General features: G+C 43.8%; 2 protein-coding genes across 2 annotated transcripts in view; both read right to left on the bottom strand.

The window, feature by feature from the left end:
• Positions 1 to 17,876: 17,876 nt before the first annotated feature.
• LOC108804243 (Ig-like V-type domain-containing protein FAM187A) lies at positions 17,877 to 19,121 on the bottom strand. The gene has a single exon (XM_018575992.1). The coding sequence runs from the start codon at positions 19,119 to 19,121 to the stop codon at positions 17,877 to 17,879; it is 1,245 nt and encodes a 414-aa protein (XP_018431494.1).
• A 5,813-nt stretch (positions 19,122 to 24,934) lies between these two features.
• The window catches only part of UNC13C (unc-13 homolog C), a 173,902-nt gene continuing 173,878 nt past the window's right edge, over positions 24,935 to 24,958 (bottom strand). The window contains exon 11 of the mRNA XM_018575981.1: positions 24,935 to 24,942. Coding sequence (XP_018431483.1) covers positions 24,935 to 24,942 — 8 coding nt within the window. The remainder of the gene's footprint in view (positions 24,943 to 24,958) is intronic.

Below are 24,958 nucleotides of genomic sequence, written 5' to 3'. Positions count from 1 at the left end.
GTTGTCCGTCTGAAGATGCTAGCAGCCACAGGCATGGCCCAGTACTGTGCAGTAACAGGAAATGTCCTTGTGTAGAAGTCCTGTTCCCTGCAATTGGGGATTGCACAGCTGTGGGTGGCACAGTGAAAGCTCACTGGGGTAGCACCATCATAAAAAGCTTAAAGAGGGATCTCCATGTGGTACCTTACACTACAAGAAAACACTCTGCTCAGAGCAGCTGCTCTTCTGACTGGCTCCTTAGAGAAAAGTCAATTTAAAAAAGGGAGACAATCAGAAAGTGAGCAGATCAGCTGCATGTTTCTGCTCACTTCCCGATCAATAGAGCCGACCTGTGACAGCTTGTCACACGTCGGCTCTAACTATGAGGATGAGTGGAAATCACTCACCTCATAGTTCTCTTTTAAGCCTGCTAACACCATGTTTTTGACTGTTTCACACCCAGTTGGTGGCACAGCATGTAAAATCAATCAACACCAGGTCATTGGCACATTGAGCAGATATAGCCTCCTGGATGCCTGATTTTTTTATTCCAGTGGGGATTTTTGCATTGCAATACCACGCTGCAACCACATTTGAAAGGAACCCCTCAAATATCTTGCAAAAATTCTACTAACTGATTATCAGGGGCTGGTGGGCAATTAAGCAAAATGCCTACAAGATGTTAATTCCACTGAAGAGGGCAATACCAGCTTCTGCGGTCAAGGGGATACTTACTTTTCCCATAGCATACTATTACATTGTCAGGGTACCATGTACAGGCGTCCTCACACCTCATGCAGGTACCCACGCAGGATGACCAAATTAATATGACCACACAGGATAGGGTTCTATGCACACAGTTTATTTGCTACACAACAAAAGCTACAAACCCCCTCAACTCCCCACAGGTTTAGCAGTGACGTAATAAACCCACCGTTGGGACAAACACACACCTACAGCCAGGGGGAAGCAACAAGGAGGGGGTAACAGGCCTGCAGATATATGGCAGGCCTCAGGATAAAAGAAGAGTGGTCAGGTACAAGCCGGGTCGTTAACAGGAGGGCAGCAGCACGGTACAGGAACAGGATCCAAGAGAGTGGTCGGGTAACAAGCCGGGTCGGTGACAGGTCTGCAGATAGGAAGCAGGGTTTCAGGTTTATGGGAATCAGTCAAGTGCAGGCGACGCAAATACTGAGCCAGCTTCCTGACTGCAGTTAGGGCCTAAATACCCTCCCAGGAAGCACCAGGTGATGGGATGATCCGTCACAGCTGGGGCACACCCGCAGGTGAGTACTGGAGCTGCAGGTTCCTTACAGTCCCTGGCTGCTGGAGACACCCGCAGGCGAGCACAGGAACTGCAGGACATGGCTCCAGCACCACCTGGGCGTGCTCTGGATCCTGACATACATCTATTGATATTTTTGAAGAATCGGTGATTAAAAAGGCAAATTGTCCTTGTATTTTATTAAAGTATATCACCTGTATCTGTAGACACTTTTTGAATAAAGATATAATGTTTGCATGTTTCAGATATTTATCATCAACCGATATGCTTTACCAGAGAGAAAGCTGGCTGGGGTGTTGGCCAAAAAACACTTTTTTTAAAGGAAGTAGCTAAGCCGTCAATTATTGGTTAGAATGCCATTGAAAGATAATTTCAAGAGATATCTGCAGAAGGAAAGAAATGTATTCCTACCTTCGTGGAAACAGATGATTAACATCTTCATCAAATATAGCAGAAATCAAAATGTCATGTGAGGCCGCTTACCATGAAAGATTTTGCAATCAGAAATATGAGAAATAGCATGCCAAAAGCTTTTTTCTGTTTTGTTTTTAATCCAACAGCATAATAACATAATGTGGCCTAAATTGTACAGTTGAAGCAGTGCTAATGCTTAGGACTTGTTAAGAGTGTTTTTTTTTTCTTTCTATTCCTTATATTTTGCAATGTATGCCTTGTTGTCCAAGCAATACTTCAATCTCCTTGTGGCTCAAAAGGCTAGTAAGGTTTCATGGTGTATAAGTGTCCACCAAATCTAGTTAATGATCACTGTTGTTCTTGTTATAGTGCTTACACCCTGCTTTTGGAACAATTCACACATTCAGTCAGCTAGTGGCCCAGCACATAAGGTAACAAGCCCATAAAAACCAGGTCAAAAGTTTGAATCCTGGCTTCAGCCTGTCTTTCAGAAAATATAATCGGGGGTTATTCACTAAGCTGCCAAAGGCAGCCGAGTGAAGAACCGAAGTGAAAGGAGCCGAACGCTGTTTGGCTATCACTTTAGCCCTGTACGGCTGAAAACAGCCATACTTCAGCTCACTTCACTTCGGTTTGGCTGAGCCGAAGTGAAGAGCCCATTCAACTCAGCCGATCCAACATCTGAATCGGCTGAGCCGAACGCCAGGCAGTTCACTCGCTGCCGTTCCCTCCTATTCTCATAGGAGCCAAACATCAGTGAGTGAATAGCTGAATGTTCCACATATGGGGATCACCTTCCTTGGGGACTTGGTCAGTTTTATTTAAAAGGTTGCAATATCAAAACAAAATAAAACAAACAAAAAAATCCTTGCCATCCAGGCTCTAACTGAACAAACAGCGTTCCTCTCTAACAGGTGGTGAGCTTCTCCCAGCCACCTCACAAATCAAAAGCTTTTCCAGCAACCTTTTACTCACAAAGTGCCCAAACTGCAGATCTCTCAGAAGACTCTCTGAGTTCCAGGCCAGAGCATCCTCATGCTCCAGCCTTCCCCTTTTATCTCATCTGGATAATCAATTATCAATCAATCGACAAGGTGAGACAAAACCCAAACTGGATTACACAGACCAAAAGTACACCCCAAAACCTGGTCTGGTTTCAAGCTAGTCTTGCACATATGAGAGAAATCGAGGGGAAATATCGCCCCTCGATGATTTCCCCTTTCCTTATGTCGCACAACGTAGAGCACCAAAAGCAGAAGCTGCTTGTATGTGGCGTGACAGCTGCAGGAGGAGCTAGAAGATATTAGGATCCAACACTCCCCGAAGTGTCAGATTCCTAACTATTTTATAGAACTTAAAAATAAAGGAAAAAGCATCCAATTTTAATACATTTCACACTTGTATCTGTTATGCTTGTTTTAACTCTTTCGCTTCAAAGAATGTCAGGGCCACAAATATAATGAAGTGGCCCCATGGGATTGTGTCATCCCCTGCACCCACTTAATTCAATTAAATTATTATTTTAATCCAACAATAGTTTTAGTCACGATAAGGTACAGTCTTCTGGAATTTTCCGTTGGGCTGTTTCTGGTTTCCCATTTTGTCTGTTTCCAGGTGCCCTTAATAGTGTCATGTCAATTCTGCCTGGAGATTGCTGTCGCTAGGAAGATCTTTGGAAATAAGGTGGTCGTGATTAGTTACCTAAGTTTTGGAGGGAAAAGTAAACAACCAATCAGTTGTGGGACTCACCTTTAAATGTTTACGGTCAGAAGCTCTCTTCAGCAGTGATCGTCTGCAACACAACTTGCCCCACCCTCCCTCGTCGCGGCTATCCTTTTTGGGGGTATTGTCGCCCACATATGTGGGTGGACAGTGTTAATGTTATATTGGACTGGTGATGAGTATGGCTCGAGTCTGGGTGACTGAGCTACTTTATGTTAACTGGTTTTAAAAGTTCATTCGTTTATATATTAGTGTTGTTGAATTTAAATAAAGAATTTATATTTTGCTTTTAACCCCAATAAAGGGCCGCGGCCAATATTTTCCACTCATATCGTTTGTATAGTTTTTTATTTATTCTGTCATATATTTTAATGTATTTATAGGTTGTGGGTGCGGTGGGGTTCTACAATCCCATGTAAGGCTTACTTCGTGACAGGGCTGCTTCCATTCCTGGTCAATAATCCTTACATCCTCTGCATTCCCTCCTGCTAAAAGCTTATGGTTGCTTCATCAAAATGAATACTGTAGCTGTGATCAGCGACTGACAAGCCACTGATCAAAGCCATTCATAAAAAATGTGACCGCGCTTTTCCCTGCTGATACCACGGCTCTGCTACCTGCAGTGTCCCCTGCCTGTCACTGTTCGTCCCTGCCCTCTGCCTGCACTGTAATCCTCTTTGTGGCCCCTGTGTGTCGCTGCCGACTCTCATGTTTACCAACCTCTTGAATGAACACAGGAGTAATCACTTTTCCATGACGGAAGATATATTAAATATAAGTCACATGTTTACTACGGTGCACCAATACACCAAGGGCCTATTGACACCAGCAAGTGCACATTATAATGCACCTGTGTGGTGTGAACTACACCTCCAGATTTTTTGCATAAGTTATGCAGTTCCCCAATGCAGCTCACCCCTCCTCACACATACATACAATACAGCCTCCCCCCCATATAGTACCATAATATTAAGGATGTACCTTTATCATGTTTTTGAGACCGAGTACATGTTGTCAGGGTGCATCAGTCAGCACATGCGCGGTGCCGCTAGTACTGCGCATACGCGAAAACATGCACGTACGCGCGCAAATAACGTGCACACGCATGTCCTTGGCACCAGGCGGGCTATTTAAAGATGGCTCCTGCGTCTGCACTTTGCTGAGAGATCTTCAGCTGTAACCTGCATCTGTGTTTCTGCTTCTGATACCTGTTTGACCCAGCTTGATTCCTGACTCTGTCTGCTTGCTGCCTGCCTTGTGACCTCGGCTCGTCCCTGACCATTCTCCTGCCTCCTGATCCGGTACCATTCTGCTCACTATAGTATGACCCGGCCTGTTCCTGACTCTGCTTCTGTCACTTGCTTTTGTACCACGCTGACCGCACGTTACCGATCTGGCTTTTCCCTGACTACGCTTCAGCCTCACACAAGTGTCGTCTGATCTGCCATCTTCCACCAGCTGTCTCTAGCGTCCTGTTGTCAGCATCAGCACATCCAGTGTGTCAAGCAGTCATACCAGCCACAGGCACTCGTGCCCCTCTCTGTCTGTATAACTACTGTTCCATCTCCAGTGGGGCTCAGACGAGAGCAGCAAGGGAAGGCCTTCCTCGTCACTTCAGGCTCATACCAAGGTACGTGACACATGTACTGGTACTTTTCCTCACGTACTCGCCAATACCAATTATAATACTTATTTTTTTAGTTTCACTGTGACAGTTTTTCTAAAACAATACAGACTGAGACTAATGATTTTAGGACAGTGCCCAGGGCCCTGCTGCAACTTCTGCGACCCTGGTAGTTCTGCCACTGACTCCAAGCTGTAGAAAGACTACAAATCCCAGCAATACATTATACAACTTTCTAATTTCAGCAAAGCTTAGGGCTCCCAGGCACCTGCAAATACACATGTATTATGCACTGTATGCCAATAAGCTTGTATTTGCACCCCTATGAGCCCTTCTGGGATGTATTAGTAGCTCTTTGATTGGTTTCACTTGTTGTTTGGCATTGATCCCTGAACAGTACTTGCAGTTTAATTTATTCTTCAGGCGTACTTTTTCTAGTTGCATTTCCACATGTTATTGAATGTATGAAACCACACCCTGCATGTTTCATCTCCTCACCCTTTATTACAACATAGAAAGAGATCAACCATTTGGATCAAAACTTCAAAACAGGAAGGAAGGTACAAAGGAAATACAGCATAATGCTTTCAATTCATGTGGAAAAACAAGCAAGTAGAAGAAGATGTTTATTATCCTGCAGTTTCCTTCCTGCTTTTAGAAAGAACAGATGTCTTAAAAAAAGATAAAAAGTGAAGTAAAAAATGGCCTCATACCCTCAACGTGTTATATATTTAGTGTTCATAAATGATTCAGCTATTTACAGCAGAGACAAGTAAGCAGGGGAGTGATCCGTTCTTACAATCATGCTTTCAGGGCTGCCTAGCGAGACAGTTGGGGTAATTTACTAAAGCAATAAAGAAGTAAAGCTGAGGACAAACGACTAATTGTGGTGGGGGGGAAATAAAAAAAAACAGGAGTTTCTCTTTTATGTGGTGGGACATTTTAAACCAACAGTGGTTAACTTCCTTGTATTTTAGTATATTGCCCCCAAAGTATTGAGGTTCTTGCTTCTTAAGGCCACTGTTGATTAGACATAATAGTGGGACAGAGAATCAGATCATGCTATGGGCCCCAAAACATTTTGATTTTTCTATTTAGAGCGGCGGGGAACAGTAAAACCTTTTGATTAACCATAGGACAGTGGTATTTCAACAAAGCAGTGGGATGCAGTGGCTGAGTTCGGGAAAGCTTTCCTGCAACATCAAGAATCTGTCTACTAGGGCATGTTAATGGCCTTGTGTTCTTCCCCCCAAAAACCAAGTGTGGTGCAAAGGGCAGAAAAGGGCTAAACATGACATATTCCAGGCCATAACCACAGCCCTAACAGTGTACCCCCAACATCTGCAGATATCATTAGCATGATGATTCCTAAACGCTCAGAGGTTACTACCGCTGTAAACTGTATACAGAGGTTATTAAAGCTGTATAAAGCTCAGTTAACAGAGTGACCAGAGTAGAGTCTTCTGGGTCCTAGCAATATAGGTCTAGGACCCCACCATGGTAGTGGTTTAACTACTGGTGTAGGCACCCCCCAGATTTTGGTCTTTACTTTACCAAACAGCCCCCTTCTCCACTGCTGCCCAATGTACTGCTCAGAAAAGACATCGATGTTGGGATCCGCTCCGGCGTCTCAGTATACCGCGAGCTGTAGCTTGCGGTATACTGAGCTTAGGGTAACGGGAGGGAGCTAGTTTGTGTCCTCCCGTTACCCTAAGGAGAACTATGGGGAAAAGCCCGAATCCCATAGTTCTCCTTTAAGCAGTAAAGGGAAGGGGGGGACCAGCCAAGGCTTACATGGGCAGGTTTTTTTAAGGCTTAGGTTTAGATTGTTTGAGCTTTACGCTTAGGGGTTGTGGTTATGAGGACTATACACTTATTTAGATAATTTGCTGAAACAATATTTTAGCAATCACCAGTTGTTTTAACCTCCCTGGCGGTATTCCCAAGTGTAGCTCGGGGTTACTTTTCCATACCATAAGCGGTAACCCCGAGCTACATTCGGGAAAGCTGCATAGCATTTACTTACCTTGTCCCTCGAGCCGCGCTGTGTTCTGCGGCCGATGCCGTCTTCCGGGTTCCGTCGCTTGCGAGCGTACGCGTCACAGGGGGGGAGGAACCGGCGGGATATTTAAAAAAATGAATTACAAAAAACGACATGAAAAAAATTAAAAATCATACCGCCATTTTGTGAGATCAAATCAAAAGTGAACAGATTGGTGGGAAATGCCAATCATTTTCAAGCTTACTGTGCGCTTTATAAAAAGTATTTCTTTCGGATTTGTGGCTACCTCTTTCAATAAACTTTTAACCTGAAAGTAATCTTATTGATGCAAAAATAACTTTTTCAGGCATCTGCTCCATTATAATGGGAGTACTGTATTGTTCAATTGCAGGAAAAAAATATATTTGCCTAGTATTCTATTTTTGGATAGATTCAAGTTAAGGATTTGGTTTAGATTCATTGATAGTGTCAGGACCAGCTGTGGACGCACGCTGTCAGAGCAAATAGTGACGAGTTGTTTCACCTATAGCAGCCGCCGTTCCCATAAGGCAAGCATGCCTACCGGTACTTGGATGCCCCCAGGACTTAAACTATATGCTCTGAACAGGTGATGCCACAGGCCGAACCAAACAGAGGGAGAAAAATGCTACCAGAGCGTAATCCGGGATGAGCTGAGGTCTAAGGCTGGTGGCTGGCAAGGGTAATTCAGGCACAAGCTGAGGTCAGGGTGGAGGGCTGGCAAAGGGTAATCCAGGCACAAGCGGAGGTCAGGGCTGACAGAAGACAAAGCATAATCCAGGAACAGGCCAAGGTCAGAACCAAAGACAGACAAGATTTCCATACACAGGATTGCAGCAACAGCACATGGCTTGTATAGCCAGAACTATCACAAGCATTGGGGAACAAGCTTATGATGCTTAAATAAGGCGCCACCAGCAACAAGGCCAATCCCAGAGCTGGAGGTGTGTGGTTAGATTAATTAAGCCACAGCTGCCTAGACTAGTACTGCACCCAGCAAGACGCAGGATAATTAACCCTTACCAGTCAGGGCTACAGCCAGCAATACAGGCTGCTAGAACTACACAGGCTGCCTAACAGATAGGGAATGTACAGTGATTGTGAGTATATTTTGGGTTTATTATGGTAAACATTAAAATATATATACCGGTATATATTTTTTCATTTTTTTCCCCAGGTAAACATGACACGTTGCACATGAGTATTTAACAATTTTACAGGCATTTTTAATGGCACCCATAGTTCTCTGATTATTCTCAAACCTACATTTTTGCCAAAACTTACATATACTTTTGCGATGGATAAATAACTTTTTTCAACCCAAAAAAACAGCTAATAAAAAATTATAAAACAATGTCACTTTTTAGCTGACGTGGTTGAACTTCCTGGAGAAAGCTGTAAGACCTCTGTAATTTCCACACCACAAAATAATGGTCGCAATGCTCTGATTTTTACTAAGGTCAAACAACGTCCCCAGGAAGTAAAGACTACCACTAACATTGTGTCCTAATTAGTAGCTTCCTTGAGCTGAAATGAATGCTGACAGAAAATACACCCATTTAATACAGTTAGGCATTCATTTGCAAAATTCCATGTATTTGTAAAGTTTGTGTAAACCAAAACAAAAATGTAAACAGTGTCTTGCTTAACAACACAAGGCACTGTTAGCCAACCAACGGCAGTTACCAGCCATGGTCCAACCAAATGGACCATTTTAGCGTGGGGCTGGGGTGAATTAGCCCTTATACAGACATACTTTTAATTACCATATTTTGCGCTCCATAAGCCGCACCGGACCATAGGACGCAGGGAGGGTAGGGTTCTGTGACAGCTGCAGTTAGTGACAGCTGAGACAGGTGGCGCTGTGATTAGCCTTATGGCTAGTCTGGGGCAATATTTTTGCACTCCGGCCCCTAAGGCCTGTCAGAGTGGTGCACTGGCACTTTAGCTTTATTTAAGCACTATATGCACGATTGACACTTTTTTATTTTAAATTTGACCCACAGATGCGAAAGGTGCAGGTTTCTTCGGGGCCTATTCCTGACGCTGGGAGGAGATTCTGTGCCTCGAATGGGGTTCTCTGTCTCCTCCCACCCAGGAGGTGGGTTTCTCTTCGGGAGATCCCACTTGCCTAGTACTGAGGGGGACCTGTTACGGCAGGTCCCCATAGGAAATAGTCCACGGCCTTCGGGTTGGTGGACCACCAGTCTCAACCCCTGTCAGGAGCCTTGCGCCCCGGGGGGTCGGGAAAGTAGGTCCCTTCTTTTGAAGGACCTTGCACCCTTGTGCACGTTTTTTGTGTGCTGTGATTTCACGGTTCACTTTTTTTGTTCACAGGGGGAAGTTTGATGCACGTCCACGGGCTTCAAAAAACCACGGTCTCAGTGATCACACAGAGCAGACGAAGAACAGACATCCTTCGTCTCCTCTATGAGCTCTATGATGAGCTCCTATGCCGTGGTCACGGGTCCCCCAAAGGAGCGGGGCTAAATGTACAAAAAAAATACTCGCCCGACGCCCGAAACTGCATGTTCCCGGCGTCGGGCGATGGGGATTCGCTCCATAAGACGCACAGGCATTTTTGCCCGCCTTTTGGGGGGGAAAAAGTGTGTCTTATGGAGTGAAAAATACGGTATATTAATTTTGCTTGTATTTAATCTTTATATCCTGGACAGTTATTTGTATTTATGTTTGTATTTTTTGTACAACTGATGACTTTAAATTAGCAAAGTCACAATAGTTTATTATCTTACTGGCCATATCATGGAATTCATTACACATAATCACCTAAGGTCAAACTGGCTGGTGCGGCCAAAGGAGAGCCCTCACTACCAGCCAGGGCCCCCCTGAGCCCCCACTGACGACCAGGGTAAGGTGACCAGTGATTTGAAATCCAGGGACATTTTTAAGGGCTCATTCACACTGGAATTGGCCGGCACATACAGCTCCGTGCTGTGTGCACGGCCGTATCGGGCAGCTCCTGGGAAGGACAGGTGCTGCATGTGATTAGTACACAGCCCCCATTCTTCTCTATGGGACTACGCGGCCGTACGCGGCCCTGCGCTCACCTGTCCTGCACGTCGGTGCAGTTGAGCGTACCCGTCTGCTGACAGGATGGATCCTGTCTGCGTCCGAGCCAGGAAAACTTGCACCCGTATGGACGTGCAGGGCAAGTGAGCGTAGGGGGGTGTGCGGCTGCATAATCTGGGGACTGTCCCCAGAAATCAGGGATGAATGGTCAGCCTACACCAGGGAGCCCACACTAGCCACCAGGGATCCTCCACTGGCCACCACAGAGCCCCCACTAATCACCAGGGAGCTCCCACTGGCCACAGTGGAGCCCCCACTACCCACCTGGGAGCTACCACAGAGCCACCACTAATTATTATGGATCCCGCACTGACCAGCAGAGAGCCTGCACTGATCACCTGACAGTCTGCATTGGCCACCTGAGAGCCTAATTAGGGAGCCGCCTCTGCTGCACCCACAGGCACCCGTGAAACTCTCTGGATCCCTGGTGAGAGCCCGCACAACCATCCTGAGACCCTGGTGACATCAGGCGGCGAACCCAGAGCTTCATATTATTCTGCATTGCTGGGCTTTGTAGTCCTCTATTGCTGATGCTATTCTGCATTGCTGTATAATGGTATTGCTGGGATTTGTAGTCCTCTATTGCTGATGCTATTCTGCATTGCTGTATAATGGTATTTCTGGGATTTGTAGTCATCTATTGCTGATGCTATTTTGCATTGCTGTATAATGGTATTGCTGGAAATTGTAGTCCTCTATAGCTGATGGTATTCTGCATTGTTGTGTAATCAGGGGTGTGGAATTTTTTTTTTAAAAACGACTTGTCCGAGGGCTAAAGTGGGGGCCGAATCTACTTGCCCTTCATGACAATCTACTCGTCCCAATACAAAAAATTGTTTTAATCAAAACTAGGGATGCACCAATGACGGTTTTTCGGTATCAAGTACGAGTACCGATATTTTGCTTTTGGTACTCGCCGATACTGAATACCAATACCGGTGCTTCCACTGGCATGGAGCAGGCTTCCCGGTAATCAGGAAGCCGGCAGCGGGTAATGACATGCCAACTGGCTTCCTGATTGCCAGGGAAGCCGGCTGCATGTTGTTTGGTCGGCTTAATTGTGGTTGGCCGGGAAACCGTCTTAAATAAAATTTTAACCGTTGTGTAAGCAAAACGTAATTTTCTGGCAGTGCCCCTCCCAAGAATAGACTCTGGATCCGCCCCTGCTGGAAGGCAAACAAATTCAGCAACTTGTTGCTTGCCTGCACCTCTTCCTAGATGGGAAAATGAAGTCTATGGATCCTTATGGGATATATTGTAATAAAAAAGCTCCCCTGCATTTTTACATCATCCTGATTTCTCATATATTATCAGACACATTGAGGGGAATTTATCAAAACTGGAGCAGGTAAAATCTGGAGCAGCTGCATGGCAACCAATCAGCTTCTCTCTTTCATTTTAAAACATTAAAGGAGAACTATGAGGTGAGTGCTTTTCACTCACCTCATAGTTCTAGCCGACCTGTGACAATGAAACTGTCACAGGTCGGCTCAGTAGATCGGGAAGTGAGCGAACACATACCGGCGTTCGCTCACCTCTCGATCCTGTCACGGCTCTCTGCCGTGACAGGGGAGGGGCTGGATTCCCCCCTCCCCGCTCCCATCCGCTATCGCTGACTGGTGGAACGGACGGGGGAGGGGGCGGGTACAGCTGGCTCTGCCTCTAGATAGGCAGAGCCAGCTGTCAGTCACGCAGCTGGGCGGATCCAGACCTAATTGTCGGGATCCGCTTCAGCTCCGGCGTCTTAGTATACTGCTCGCTGTATACTGCGGCGTCTCAGTATTGGAGGGCAGAGGAGATATCAGGGTTCTAATAGGCTCCATAAAGAGAACTTGTCCCCTCCTAATGCTATCAGATAGGGATTCATTAGCCCCTTTGTGATAGCTAGCAAACCCCACCTCCTGCCATCAGAGCTCCCCTATATTCTAACATTTCACCAAACTGACCCCTCTGCAGAGCATGTCTACTTCCTGCATTCAGCACTCACCACTCTTCTATCAATATACCATGAGACTCACAACAACCAATGATTTATAAAGGGTATGAGTATCAATTTGACCTTCAAATAAATACCCTTTTTAATGCAGAGTATTTTTGGTTGCTTGGTTTGTTATTGGCCACCTGACATTGAATGCTATTGCTGTCTGTGGTTCACTAGGACCCCCAAATCTTTTTCTATCACTGATTCTTCCATTGCAGCACCTCATGATGGATATCGTGCCTGCAATTTGTTAGCATCCAAATGCATAACTTTGCATTTTTCAACTATGAACCATTATCTGCCAAGTCTCCGCCCATCTCCCTATTTGACTCAGGTCTTCCTGTCATGATGCTACAACCTGTACTGTAGTTATTACCCTGCACAATTTTGTATCATCTGCAAACACAGAAATTGAACTCTTAATTGAAATCTGAATGTTGTTTATAAGACCATTAAACAGCATTGGCCACAAGACAGAAACCTGGGGCACACCATTCACAACCTAATCCCATTCAGAGGCATACCACTCCCCTCTTAACTCATTCCTGAAGCCAGCTTTCTATCCATGTATATGTACTTGCCTTCGACCCAATGGATCTTAATTTATAAATTAGGTGTTTATGGAACATGATGTCAAATGCCTTTGCAAAATGTAGATAAATTATGTCTACTGACTACTGCCGCTCTTCTATTTAGGTTACTGCTCAGTTCCTTATTGAACCCTAACAGCTTGGACTGACAAGAGAAGTCTTTCCTAAATTCATGTTAATCATTACATATAATACCATTTTCCCAAACAAAATCTTCAATAGAATGCCTCAGCATTCCCTTGAACACCTTACAAACTATTGATGTTAGGTTGACTGGTCTCTAGTTCCCTGGTACTGTACATATCTAGACCCTTTTTTGAATATTGAGGGTACGTTCACACCATATGCAGTGCGTTCTGGCCCGATTCCTGCTTGCAGCATTTTGAGCGCACCGGACCGGAACGCAGGCACAATGTGCCCTGCAATCCCGAGCGGGCGATCGCATTGCGGCCAGAGGGCGTGGCTATGGTGCCATTCATTTCAATGGCCCGCCACGCCCCCTCCGTGTGAACGTACCCTGAGACCAAATTTGCTTTATGCCAGTCAGTACCATTCCAGTCATTAAGGAGTCTTAAAAACAGGAAGAGTGGCTTGGCTATCACTATAGGTGCCCATACACTGCACGATTCTCGTACGAGAATCACGGGAAATCCCGCGATCGTACGAGAATCGTGCAGTGTATGGAAGGCGTGCGACCGTTTCTAATGTAGGGTTGCACGACTTTTGTATATCGAGCATGTTGGAAAACCAGCCGAGAATTGTACGATTTTCGGCTGGTTTTTAACATGATCGAGAGATCACTGCCGAATGGGCCAGTGTGCGCACTCGCACACTGCCCGTTCAGCATTGCAGTTATCGGAAGCCCGCCCCACAGGGGGGCGGGCTTGCGATGATCGCAAGTACGATCTGCCTGTCCAAGATGGGCAGATCGTACGTTTTTTTAATTACTTTACAACCCTCGCAAGACAAAAGTCTTGCGAGGGTTGTAGAGTGTATGGGCACCTTATCGCTGAGCTCCTTGAGTACTCCAGCTGTAAGTTCTCAGGCCCTGCTGACTCCTTTAGCCTGTTTCAAACCCTGTTTTTTGACAACCACATGCTGCATCTCTTACATTGGTGATAGCATTGTTATTCCCCCTTATAATTTTTTTTTGTGTGTGTGTATACTGATACAAAAATTTTTACATATTAGCCTTATCCAAGTCATTTGGGACCAAAGTCACATAGTTGTCCTTCAAAGGGCCTACTCATACAGATCTAAACCTTTTACAATTGATATATTTTTAAAACTATTTGGGATCATTCCTGCTTTTTGAAGCACTGTGCTTTGTGGTCACTGCCTAAGTTGTCCCTAATTCTTACATCTGCAATTAGCTCTGTTTTATCAGAAATCACCAGATCGAGCAAATCATTTTTCCTACATGGGGCTTTTACCACTTGTCTCGTAAAATTATCATGTAGTGTGTTCAGGAACTGACTAGCCTAAGTTGAATGTGCAATACCATTTGTGCAATCAATGTCTGGATAGTTGAAGTCCTGCATAATACCTCACTTGAGCCCTATTTCTTAGCTCTTAAAGAAAGTGTACCCCGGATATTTGCAGCCAAGGCCTGTGAGCAGTCTATCCAGGCTTATATATTCATCCATTTTATTTATTTATTTGCCAGGTATCTTGCATTTGTGTACACTTATGTACATACCTCATATTCTTGCTTTATCACCTAGCAGTTAATTATTTCTTGTTCTTATATTATAATTTGGCTGTCAAAGATTTACAATATTTTTTGCTAATAATGTTTCCACGCTGTCTTCTTTATGACTTTCTAGCCATTTTCTCCCCCAGCAGAGATGCACCCTCCCGATTAAGGTCCCTGCAGTAGAACCGGCGGTAGCTGACCGAGAAGTTGATCCATTTCTACATGAACCCAAAACCTCCCTGAACTCATTCTGCCTCTTTGGTGTGGCTTGCAGCACTGGCAGTTTTTCAGTAAATAGTACTACTACCTTGGAGGTTCATTTGTTCAGCTTGGTACCTAATTCTGTGAAACTGTTCTTTAGGACTCTCCATATTCATGTAACTTTGTCCTTTTTACCAATTTGTACTAAGACAATCATATCCTCAATACATTTCCCCTGCACATACTTGCCCCTCTTATACCCTCTTTAGTCCTCTCCTTTGCTCTCATATTTTCCACACCACCATACCTTCCACAATCCTTTCCTATATATACTGGCCCCTCCACACACCTTCTTTAGCAAAAACTGTCATGGTTATCTGTGCCTACTGCTCACCACTATACCCTTCACACTCCTCTCCAGCTTATACTGCCCACTATCATATCCTTCACACTCCTCTCCTGCACCTACTGCTCACCACCATAACCTTCACACTCCTCTCCTGCTTATATTGCCCACTATCATACCCTTCACATTCCTCTCCTGCTTATACTGCCCACTATCATACCCTTTACACTCCTCTCCTGCCCCTACTGCCCACCACTATACCCTTCACACTCCTCTCCTGCTTATACTGCCCACTATCATACCCTTCACATTCCTCTCCTGCTTATACTGCCCACTATCATACCCTTCACATTCCTCTCCTGCTTATACTGCCCACTATCATACCCTTCACATTCCTCTCCTGCTTATACTGCCCACTATCATACCCTTCACATTCCTCTCCTGCTTATACTGCCCACTATCATACCCTTCACATTCCTCTCCTGCTTATACTGCCCACTATCATACCCTTCACATTCCTCTCCTGCTTATACTGCCCACTATCATACCCTTCACATTCCTCTCCTGCTTATACTGCCCACTATCATACCCTTCACATTCCTCTCCTGCTTATACTGCCCACTATCATACCCTTCACATTCCTCTCCTGCTTATACTGCCCACTATCATACCCTTCACATTCCTCTCCTGCTTATACTGCCCACTATCATACCCTTCACATTCCTCTCCTGCTTATACTGCCCACTATCATACCCTTCACATTCCTCTCCTGCTTATACTGCCCACTATCATACCCTTCACATTCCTCTCCTGCTTATACTGCCCACTATCATACCCTTCACATTCCTCTCCTGCTTATACTGCCCACTATCATACCCTTCACATTCCTCTCCTGCTTATACTGCCCACTATCATACCCTTCACATTCCTCTCCTGCTTATACTGCCCACTATCATACCCTTCACATTCCTCTCCTGCTTATACTGCCCACTATCATACCCTTCACATTCCTCTCCTGCTTATACTGCCCACTATCATACCCTTCACATTCCTCTCCTGCTTATACTGCCCACTATCATACCCTTCACATTCCTCTCCTGCTTATACTGCCCACTATCATACCCTTCACATTCCTCTCCTGCTTATACTGCCCACTATCATACCCTTCACATTCCTCTCCTGCTTATACTGCCCACTATCATACCCTTCACATTCCTCTCCTGCTTATACTGCCCACTATCATACCCTTCACATTCCTCTCCTGCTTATACTGCCCACTATCATACCCTTCACATTCCTCTCCTGCTTATACTGCCCACTATCATACCCTTCACATTCCTCTCCTGCTTATACTGCCCACTATCATACCCTTCACATTCCTCTCCTGCTTATACTGCCCACTATCATACCCTTCACATTCCTCTCCTGCTTATACTGCCCACTATCATACCCTTCACATTCCTCTCCTGCTTATACTGCCCACTATCATACCCTTCACATTCCTCTCCTGCTTATACTGCCCACTATCATACCCTTCACATTCCTCTCCTGCTTATACTGCCCACTATCATACCCTTCACATTCCTCTCCTGCTTATACTGCCCACTATCATACCCTTCACATTCCTCTCCTGCTTATACTGCCCACTATCATACCCTTCACATTCCTCTCCTGCTTATACTGCCCACTATCATACCCTTCACATTCCTCTCCTGCTTATACTGCCCACTATCATACCCTTCACATTCCTCTCCTGCTTATACTGCCCACTATCATACCCTTTACACTCCTCTCCTGCCCCTACTGCCCACCACTATACCCTTCACACTCCTCTCCTGATTATACTGCCCACTATCATACCCTTTACACTCCTCTCCTGCACCTACTGCCCACCACTATACCCTTCACACTCGTCTCCTGCTTTACTGCCCACTATCATAACCTTTACACTCCTCTCCTGCACCTACTGACCACCACTATACACTTCACACTCCTCTCCTGCTTATACTGCCCACTATCATACCCTTTACACTCCTCTCCTGCACCTACTGACCACCACTATACCCTTCACACTCCTCCTCTGCTTATACTGCCCACTATCATACCCTTTACACTCCTTTCCTGCACCTATTGACCACCACTATACACTTCACACTCCTCTCCTGCTTATACTGCCCACTATCATACCCTTTATACTCCTCTCCTGCACCTACTGCCCACCACTATAGGAGAACACAAAAAAACACTCTATTTAGAATTCCTCTGGGGTTCAGTGGTAGTGCTACTCTAAAGAATTGTTAGTTGTGTTCTTCTGCCCTAGAAATTTTGCAAGAAGAGATACAACTCCATATCGGGGAATACTAACATCCCGAACATTTGATTCAGTACAAGTACAAAGAAACCTTAATGGGAATTTTCAGTACTACAAACACTGTTAAGACTTATATATAAAATGTAATCATTTTTATTCAAACTGAATTGAATCCATAGAAAGTACATTAGCAGCTGGCATGTATTTTTAGACTCTGGTAGCATAGAATCTCCACCAGCTGCCCATTGTTTGTAGATTCCCTCTTAGAAGAGGGATGATGGATCTTAGAAGTGAGATGAAGGTTGAAGATAGCATTCTATGACTTTCTTGCAAGGCTCCTTGTGGTGGGGAAGAAACCTGCATTGGTGAACTTCCTCTTTTCTGTCCAGTCTGCCAGTTGAATGCCAGCTTGAACGCCTTACTTCATAGGGCAATATCCAAAGGCCTCGCCATTGCATCTTTCTTTTGAGGCTGCCACTTGCTACATGTTGCCTTAGTTGTAGCTTCATGGGAAACACCTAAAATGGTAGAGACAGCATTTTAAGCAATGGCGCCACTACATCCCATCTTCTGAGGCTGCCGCTTGCTTATTGTGAGGTATGTCTGTTGCTTTAATTTTAGATGCATGGGAAACACCTAAAATTGTAGACAAAGCATTTAACGCAATGGACAACCACAAAGATTGAGATAAAAATGCAAAAACTGTAGGCAATAATCTTCAGGGCAAGGTAGGATTCTGCATCGGTGAACTTCCTCTGGTGTATCGGGTCAGTCGTAATGAGCAGCTTAATGCCAGCTTGAAGCTGTCCCTTCAACCAACAGTAATAGGTGGCTTTGTCATTGAAAGTGACATAACGGAAGTTCAGATTATTGCCGTGGTCTATGTAGATTCTTTTGGCCATCTCTTGTCCAATGAAGTAGTCTGACTTGTACAAGTTTATGTTGCCTTTATCCCAAGAAACAGCATCTTGGGGTTTGGCACCTGGGCAGGCAAGAGTAAGGCTGCTTCCCAAGGTGTGAGTATGTTGTTCTGTTGGAGCCTTGGGAAGCCAAGGGATGTAATCCTTGATTTTGTTCAGTTTATGCAGCCAATACTTAATTGTGCCCAGAACCCCTGCTTTCCTGTTGTGGCAGGGGGTCTCGCAGTTCCGGAAGAATATTTCAGGTCTGCGCCAAGAAATCTGCTCTTTCAAGTTTGGAGGTACAGCGTCTGAGCCGCAGGAAGCAACACCGGTCTCTGTTAGCCGGTACCTTAGATCAAGATAGGTACTGCTGACATAACAAAGGCCAACTTTTTGTTGCTCCCCACGAACATCACAGCGGTCACACTGACTCCATTCCCAAAAGGAAGTGAAAGCTGTCAGTTGGTCAGAGACAAGGTTTGGCTGAGGGTGTTGATGGTGGTCTTCAAATTCCACATAAGCATTTGAGAAATCTTGTATATCAACATCATACCCCCAGTAGAATTGCCCATCACTGCTTCCGCAGATGTAGAGACCTGAGTCTTTTACACGAGCCTTCTGAACGATCAAGCTATAAAACCTGGTGATGATCTTGGACTCTAGATGGAGCGACACATAATCGTCTGCTTTTCCAGCTGGTGTCGTCAGCAGTTTGGTATTTAAACTGCGTAATGTGTCTTTATAATACCAAATAACAGGCGTCTTTGTATCTGGCATGCACAGGCAAGGCAGCTCAATATTCATGTCTGTGGCATATGCCACAGTATCAAAAGATGGAATAGCAGGGCATGAAACCTTGCTATATTTGATCTCCTCTTCCGAAATAACAAACCCCCCCGCTGTGGGGATCTGCCAACAGAAAAGAATGAATAAGGCAACCACAATCTTAGAGCCACTCATTGTAGAGCACATACAGCGAACTGCAGCACACAGCACTAAGGAAAACTCCTCTCTGAGGATCAGTGAGGCTGCTGGTCTATTCATACCCTCCTACACTGATGCTGTTATGTCACAGTGTAGCAGCAACAAGGTGTGTCCTCCGAAACCTGGCTTTCTATTGGTTGTTTCTAAATGCTGAAAAAAACAGCACTGTCAACTATAATAAGAGATGAATTAGCTCCATCTGGATGGAAATTTCCACATATTTTATTGACGTTTCTTTATAAGCAATGAAGAGTATGGAGATCAGCCTAGAGAAAGCAATCAGAGAAAACAGACTTAGGCCACTTTCCAATTCCAACTGTCATTTCATAGGACTGGAGATCTCATCCCACCCAGAGCTCTACGAAATCTCCAGAGCTCCAGATCCCAGTTACAATTCCGAAAACCTGGAAGAATCTGAAAGGCCAGGTTCTTCCTTATAACAATGTTTACATTCTGGACCCTCTCAGCCCCTTTGGCTGAGAGTCCTGGGTGCCAATGTTGCCATGCTACGTCGCGGCATTGCCATGCACTGCCACAATATATATAGATCTATATCTATATTTCCTATGTGGCTCCTTTAATGGGACATCAATAAACGGAGGTATTGGCAATTCAAGACTCTGATAGCTGCAGACGTGACTCTAGGAGGCAAAGGGAAGATAGGATTTTCTAGTATCACTGAGGTTGCCTACACGTGGTTTAGACACTCTATAAATAATCAAGCAGTGTGATTGGAAATTGAGTGTCTGCTCCATCTACTGGTTAATCTACAAATCACTTTATCTGACACCAAAAATCAATGGAAGAGCAAGATTGTAAACATGGAAGTTATATCGTAATGACTTTGAACAAATGTTACCTATTGCAGTGCCCCTCCCCCGTACTGCTGGGTAAACTGCTGCCTTCAGATGCTTCAACCAACTGTCACTTGTAAAGGCTACTGCGTTGGTTAACCCTTTGTGCGGTTATTTTGATGTTGTTGTCTGTTTGAGGGAACGTATAAGGGTGAATGATGGCTATAAATCATCATAGGTATGGCGCTTTACATACATATTTAGATAAACACTATATGGTGTCATCGTTCCCATATATAATTGCTGTTATATCAATTTAAAACACATATTGAACAAGTTTTAAGGGCTGTGTGTACCCCTCTTGCTTCTTCTCTGCCGCCCCTAGTGCAGTGGTGGGGAACCTCCGAACCCCCTCAGCTGTGGTCAAATTACAAATCCCATGAGACATTGCGAGACTCTCGCAGCCATAGGCATGACTCCCAGAGGCAGATGCATCATGGGATTTGTAGGGCCGGAAGTTCCCCATCCCTGCCCTAGTGGTTTAAGGATAAATAATAAACATGCCCCCTGCTGTTCTCCAGTTGATAAGTTATCCTTCCTAAGATAGGTTTACAGCTAAATACGTTTTGAAGGAGTCCCTCATTATCAGGACTGGAATTGCTCGGGGCACCATAGGGCACCATGGACTACTATAGTGCTCTGGGTGGGAAAAGCAGCTGGAACTCCATTTTCTAGTATTTTAGATATATTTTTGATTTTTTTTTATGGGATAAATTATATAAAATATTTAGACTTATAAATTATATAAGAACATGACAATATTTAATAATAGTATTGTATATAGGTAATAGGGATGCACTGATACCAGTATCAATGGCAATACTGGGCATTGTCATGATTACTTGTACTCCAAAATACCTCGATACGAAGTGCCGATACCTGTGTTTGCTGGTGACCTTAGGGCAACCTGCAGCAGCTGTCTTTTACAATGCTAGTCCACCTCCCGCACGCAGCCATGGTGAGATCCGCACCCGCCCGTACAGCCCTGCTTAAACCCGCAGGCAGCCCTGGTGAGACCCTGAGTTTGTAGCTCTATGTTATTCTGCATTGCTGTATAATGTATTATTGGGATTTGTAGTCATCTATAACCGGTGGTATTCTGCATTGCTGTATAATGTATTGCTGAGATTTGTAGCCCTCTATAGATAATGGTATTCTGCATTGCTGTATAATGTATTGCTGAGATTTGTAGTTCTCTATAGCTGGTGCCTTACTACATTGCTGAGATTTGTAGTTCTCTATAACCGGTGGTATTCTGCATTGCTGTACAATGTATTGCTGGGATTTATAGTCCTCTATAGTTGGTGGTATTCTGCACTGCTGTATAATGTATTGCTGGTATTTGTAGTCCTCCATAGCCAGTGCCTTTCTGCATTGTTGTATAATGTAGTCTCTCTACAGCTAACAATAACATACGATACAAGGACCTACATTATATGGTGAAGAAAATGATTATATATATATATATTAGGGCTGCAGAAATTAACGATTAATCCCTCGATTAATCGTTAATTTTTTTGATCGATCAAAGTTCTTTGGCTCCGTACTCACCTCTCCGCGGGCTTCCTGGTCTTCCGTCGGTGATCCGGTGACGTCACGGACATCGACGTCACCGGACTCCTCCCCCTTCCACAAGTGGCTGTCGGCTAACGAAGGGGGGAGGAGTCCGTTCAGTGGTGATTAAATACCACCAAAAGAAAGCTCTATCTGTCCCTAAAAAATGGTATAAAATTAATTTCAGTACAGCGTTGCATGACGGAATAAACGTCAGTCAAAGTACTGCAGCGCTGAACACTGAAAAATGGCCTGGCCAGGAAGGGGGTCTAAACACCTGGTCTTGAAGTGGTTAAGGTACACACAGGTACACACTCAATTGCGGTAACTAATGGTACCCAATCAATTTCCTCTTTGACAGATCTGAATTTGGCATTGCTGTATATACTATTGTACTGCACCATTGAATTGTACTGCTGTTAAACGTTTACCAAACAGGGCTGATTTGCTATATAATCCCATTCGATGTTCCAACTGATACATTTATTAGAGGTCCGTCTTTAACAGCGGGATGACAGTAATGACAGTTTTTAAAGTTGTGTTATTATGTTATAGCTTCAAATAACACATCCACTCAGATAATATGATAAATTGCACAGCAAACACATATCCTTACCAAACCCTTTCTGTTACATAATTTATCTGTATATCTTCTGCAGCTTCCATGACCTACATATCATTTTTTTCGCTCTCAAACTTAATTCCATTAAATGAATATTTCATGGCCATACCTGGAATGGTTGCTAGACTATTTCTTGTCTCTGTTAAAAAATGTAAGTTAATTCAATGTGCCAAATGCTAAATCTTCTGGAAGACCAGAGTAAACTGAAGGTGAGCAGATGCATGCCTCCCCATGTTTGCAGGCAGCAAAATGTTTAACAATTTTACAAAACAGCAAATGTCTAAAAAAAAATGAAGAAAATGGTAAATGAGATGTGTGCATTTTTGCAGGATATTTGGCTTTTATAATAACAAAGTCATTCATGTATCTATTCAACCATATATACCCATAAGCTACCAGCTTCTAAACATCACAAGAAATGCTGTTGTCAGTAACCCAGCAACTAAAATATAGGTCTTGATAAAGACAGACTGAGTGCCATCAAAACATTGGCAATAAAATGCTGATGATTTGACTTGTCTCCAGTACATGATGTGTGAGTGCCTTTAGACCTACCTTGGATCAGCAAGGAAATATAAAAATATGTGGAAATATTATTATTTTTGATTTTGCTTCAGACATAAATTTTAAAGAAGCAATAACCTTGGCAGCAGCAGTACTGAGCAAAATAATGATTGTTTGTCTGTCTCTTTATCTAGCTGTACCACCAGGTCAGTTACTGTCTGGGGAAATGTATAAGACTAGAGTGGTTTCTTTTTACAGATCACTACATGGGCAAAACACCACCCAACTGCAGAAATATAACAAAACACTAACACTGTACAGGATATTTTTAATATCCTTAGTTTTGCAAAGGAATTGCCAGAACTTTTCACATACTGTATAATCCAGCATGAAACTATAATAAAATAAGACCTGTCCTACCTCAAAAGACCTTACACACAGTGATATGCAGGGGAAAATGCTTTGGTACATGGATTACACACACCACATATTAAATGGACCGAAAGATTACTGATCCATTGAACGTAACTGCCAGTAATCACCAAACTTCACAATCTACATTTATATGTTTCAATAGCAGAATTGAGCAATCATATTTTGTAGTCTAAAGAATGCTATGTAATGAAAAGATGCTTGTATCATTTAGGGATAGGTAGTTTCTACCTTACAAGGATACATCAAAGTCTAGCTGTGTTTTGGTCATGGGAGTCCAAAATGCATCATTGCATCAATATGCAACAGTTAAAAATACTACTAGGTCAATGTTTTTTTTATGGGTTTTCTACATTGAATTATCCTGGACCACTGTCCTCAAAATAGAACTATGGAATTCTATTAAACATACCTGTGCTGCAGTATTTAATTGCTGGTACATCTGCACTTACAGTTTACAATTAATCCCCCTACAAAGTTTCACAAATACTTGTTGATCCTGTCAGCGAAATCTGCCTCATTTACAGTAGCTTCTTGTAAAGGGGTGACAACACTGTTGCACTCTTCCTAAATTCAGATCAGTGTTGTCACCCTCATGCCTGCTTGCATTAGAGTGAGATGAGAAGTTGTTGCAGGGGATGTGGCTTTCATATCATTCAGCACCTGCCCACACCTAGTCCTGCCTACTGCTTTCAGGATTGACAGCACTGCCTCTGTTGCCGAAATTCTGCCCCTGTGAGCTGCAGTATCTGGGAGAGAGAGTCTGTAAGGCGCAAATGAAGGAGAATTTGCCTCACTCAGGAGAGGTAAAGGAAATTGTATTTTACTTGATGAGGTTTGTGCATCACAAAGTAACTGGACTCGGGACCTAACAGAAAGGTTTGGGAAAAGGCCATTGCTCACATTCGCTCTAGAGCTATTAGAGCTCTATGATTAAGCCTTTTGGTGAAACATGCCAGAGCCCGTGACCTATTTGCCTATGAGAAGGAGCTGGCAAGTTTAACATTTGGTTATAGAGGTGGAAATGAAAGCTGCTGCAGTATATGACATATGCAGCATCTCTCGTAGCACTTTATTGCTGATAGAAGCATTTTTAAAATTATACAGCTATTTTAAACCCCATTTTACCAATATTTATAGTAAATGTGTTATGAAGGTAATATTGCAGCTGCCGTTGCTAACCTGCTACTGAAAATGCCAGCTGACTGAATTTTATGTGTTATATAGTTACTTATTTATAAGGTTAAAAAAGACACCAGTACATCAAGTTCAACCTTTGTGTGGAAGGCAAAATCAGCCCCTACAAGCATAGGCCCATTTCCTTTAAAATTCCATCCTGGCACCATACTGGCAATTGGATAAATCTGTGGATTAGCGTCCTATTGAAATTGGAATTCCCATAGCTCTGTATATTATATTGACTGAAGATGATAACTGACAGTTTTTTGAATTTATCAACACTCTCCGCTAATACCAGTTCCTGGGGAGGGAGTTTAACATTTTCACTGCTCTAACAGTATAAAACTATTTTCACTTATACAATGGCCAGTTTAGAGTTAACCAATCCATCAGTGAGCATTCCTTGCTTTGAACAAGTGAGAGATACTGGTCTGTATTTGTTACTTCTATGAATAAGCCTATGGGTGAAACATGTGAGAGGTTGTAGCTGGTTGGGGAGTGTGCAGTGCTGGTATTTGCTGCTTTACACATTTAATTCACCGTTACACTGGATTTGCTGTGAATTTCAATAAAGTCTGAAGTATTGGAATTCTCTGGATAGTGCAGCCTTTCATCCAAACTTAAATTGTGGCCATGTGTCTTCTTTAGGGACCTTAGAGTAAACAGGA

The sequence above is a fragment of the Nanorana parkeri genome, unplaced genomic scaffold (genome assembly GCF_000935625.1).
Source record: "Nanorana parkeri isolate BGI_ZX_2015 unplaced genomic scaffold, ASM93562v1 scaffold55, whole genome shotgun sequence".
NCBI classification, from domain to species: Eukaryota; Metazoa; Chordata; class Amphibia; order Anura; family Dicroglossidae; genus Nanorana; species Nanorana parkeri.
Note: the sequence above shows the minus strand (reverse complement) of the source record. Positions and strands in the feature narration are given on the sequence as shown.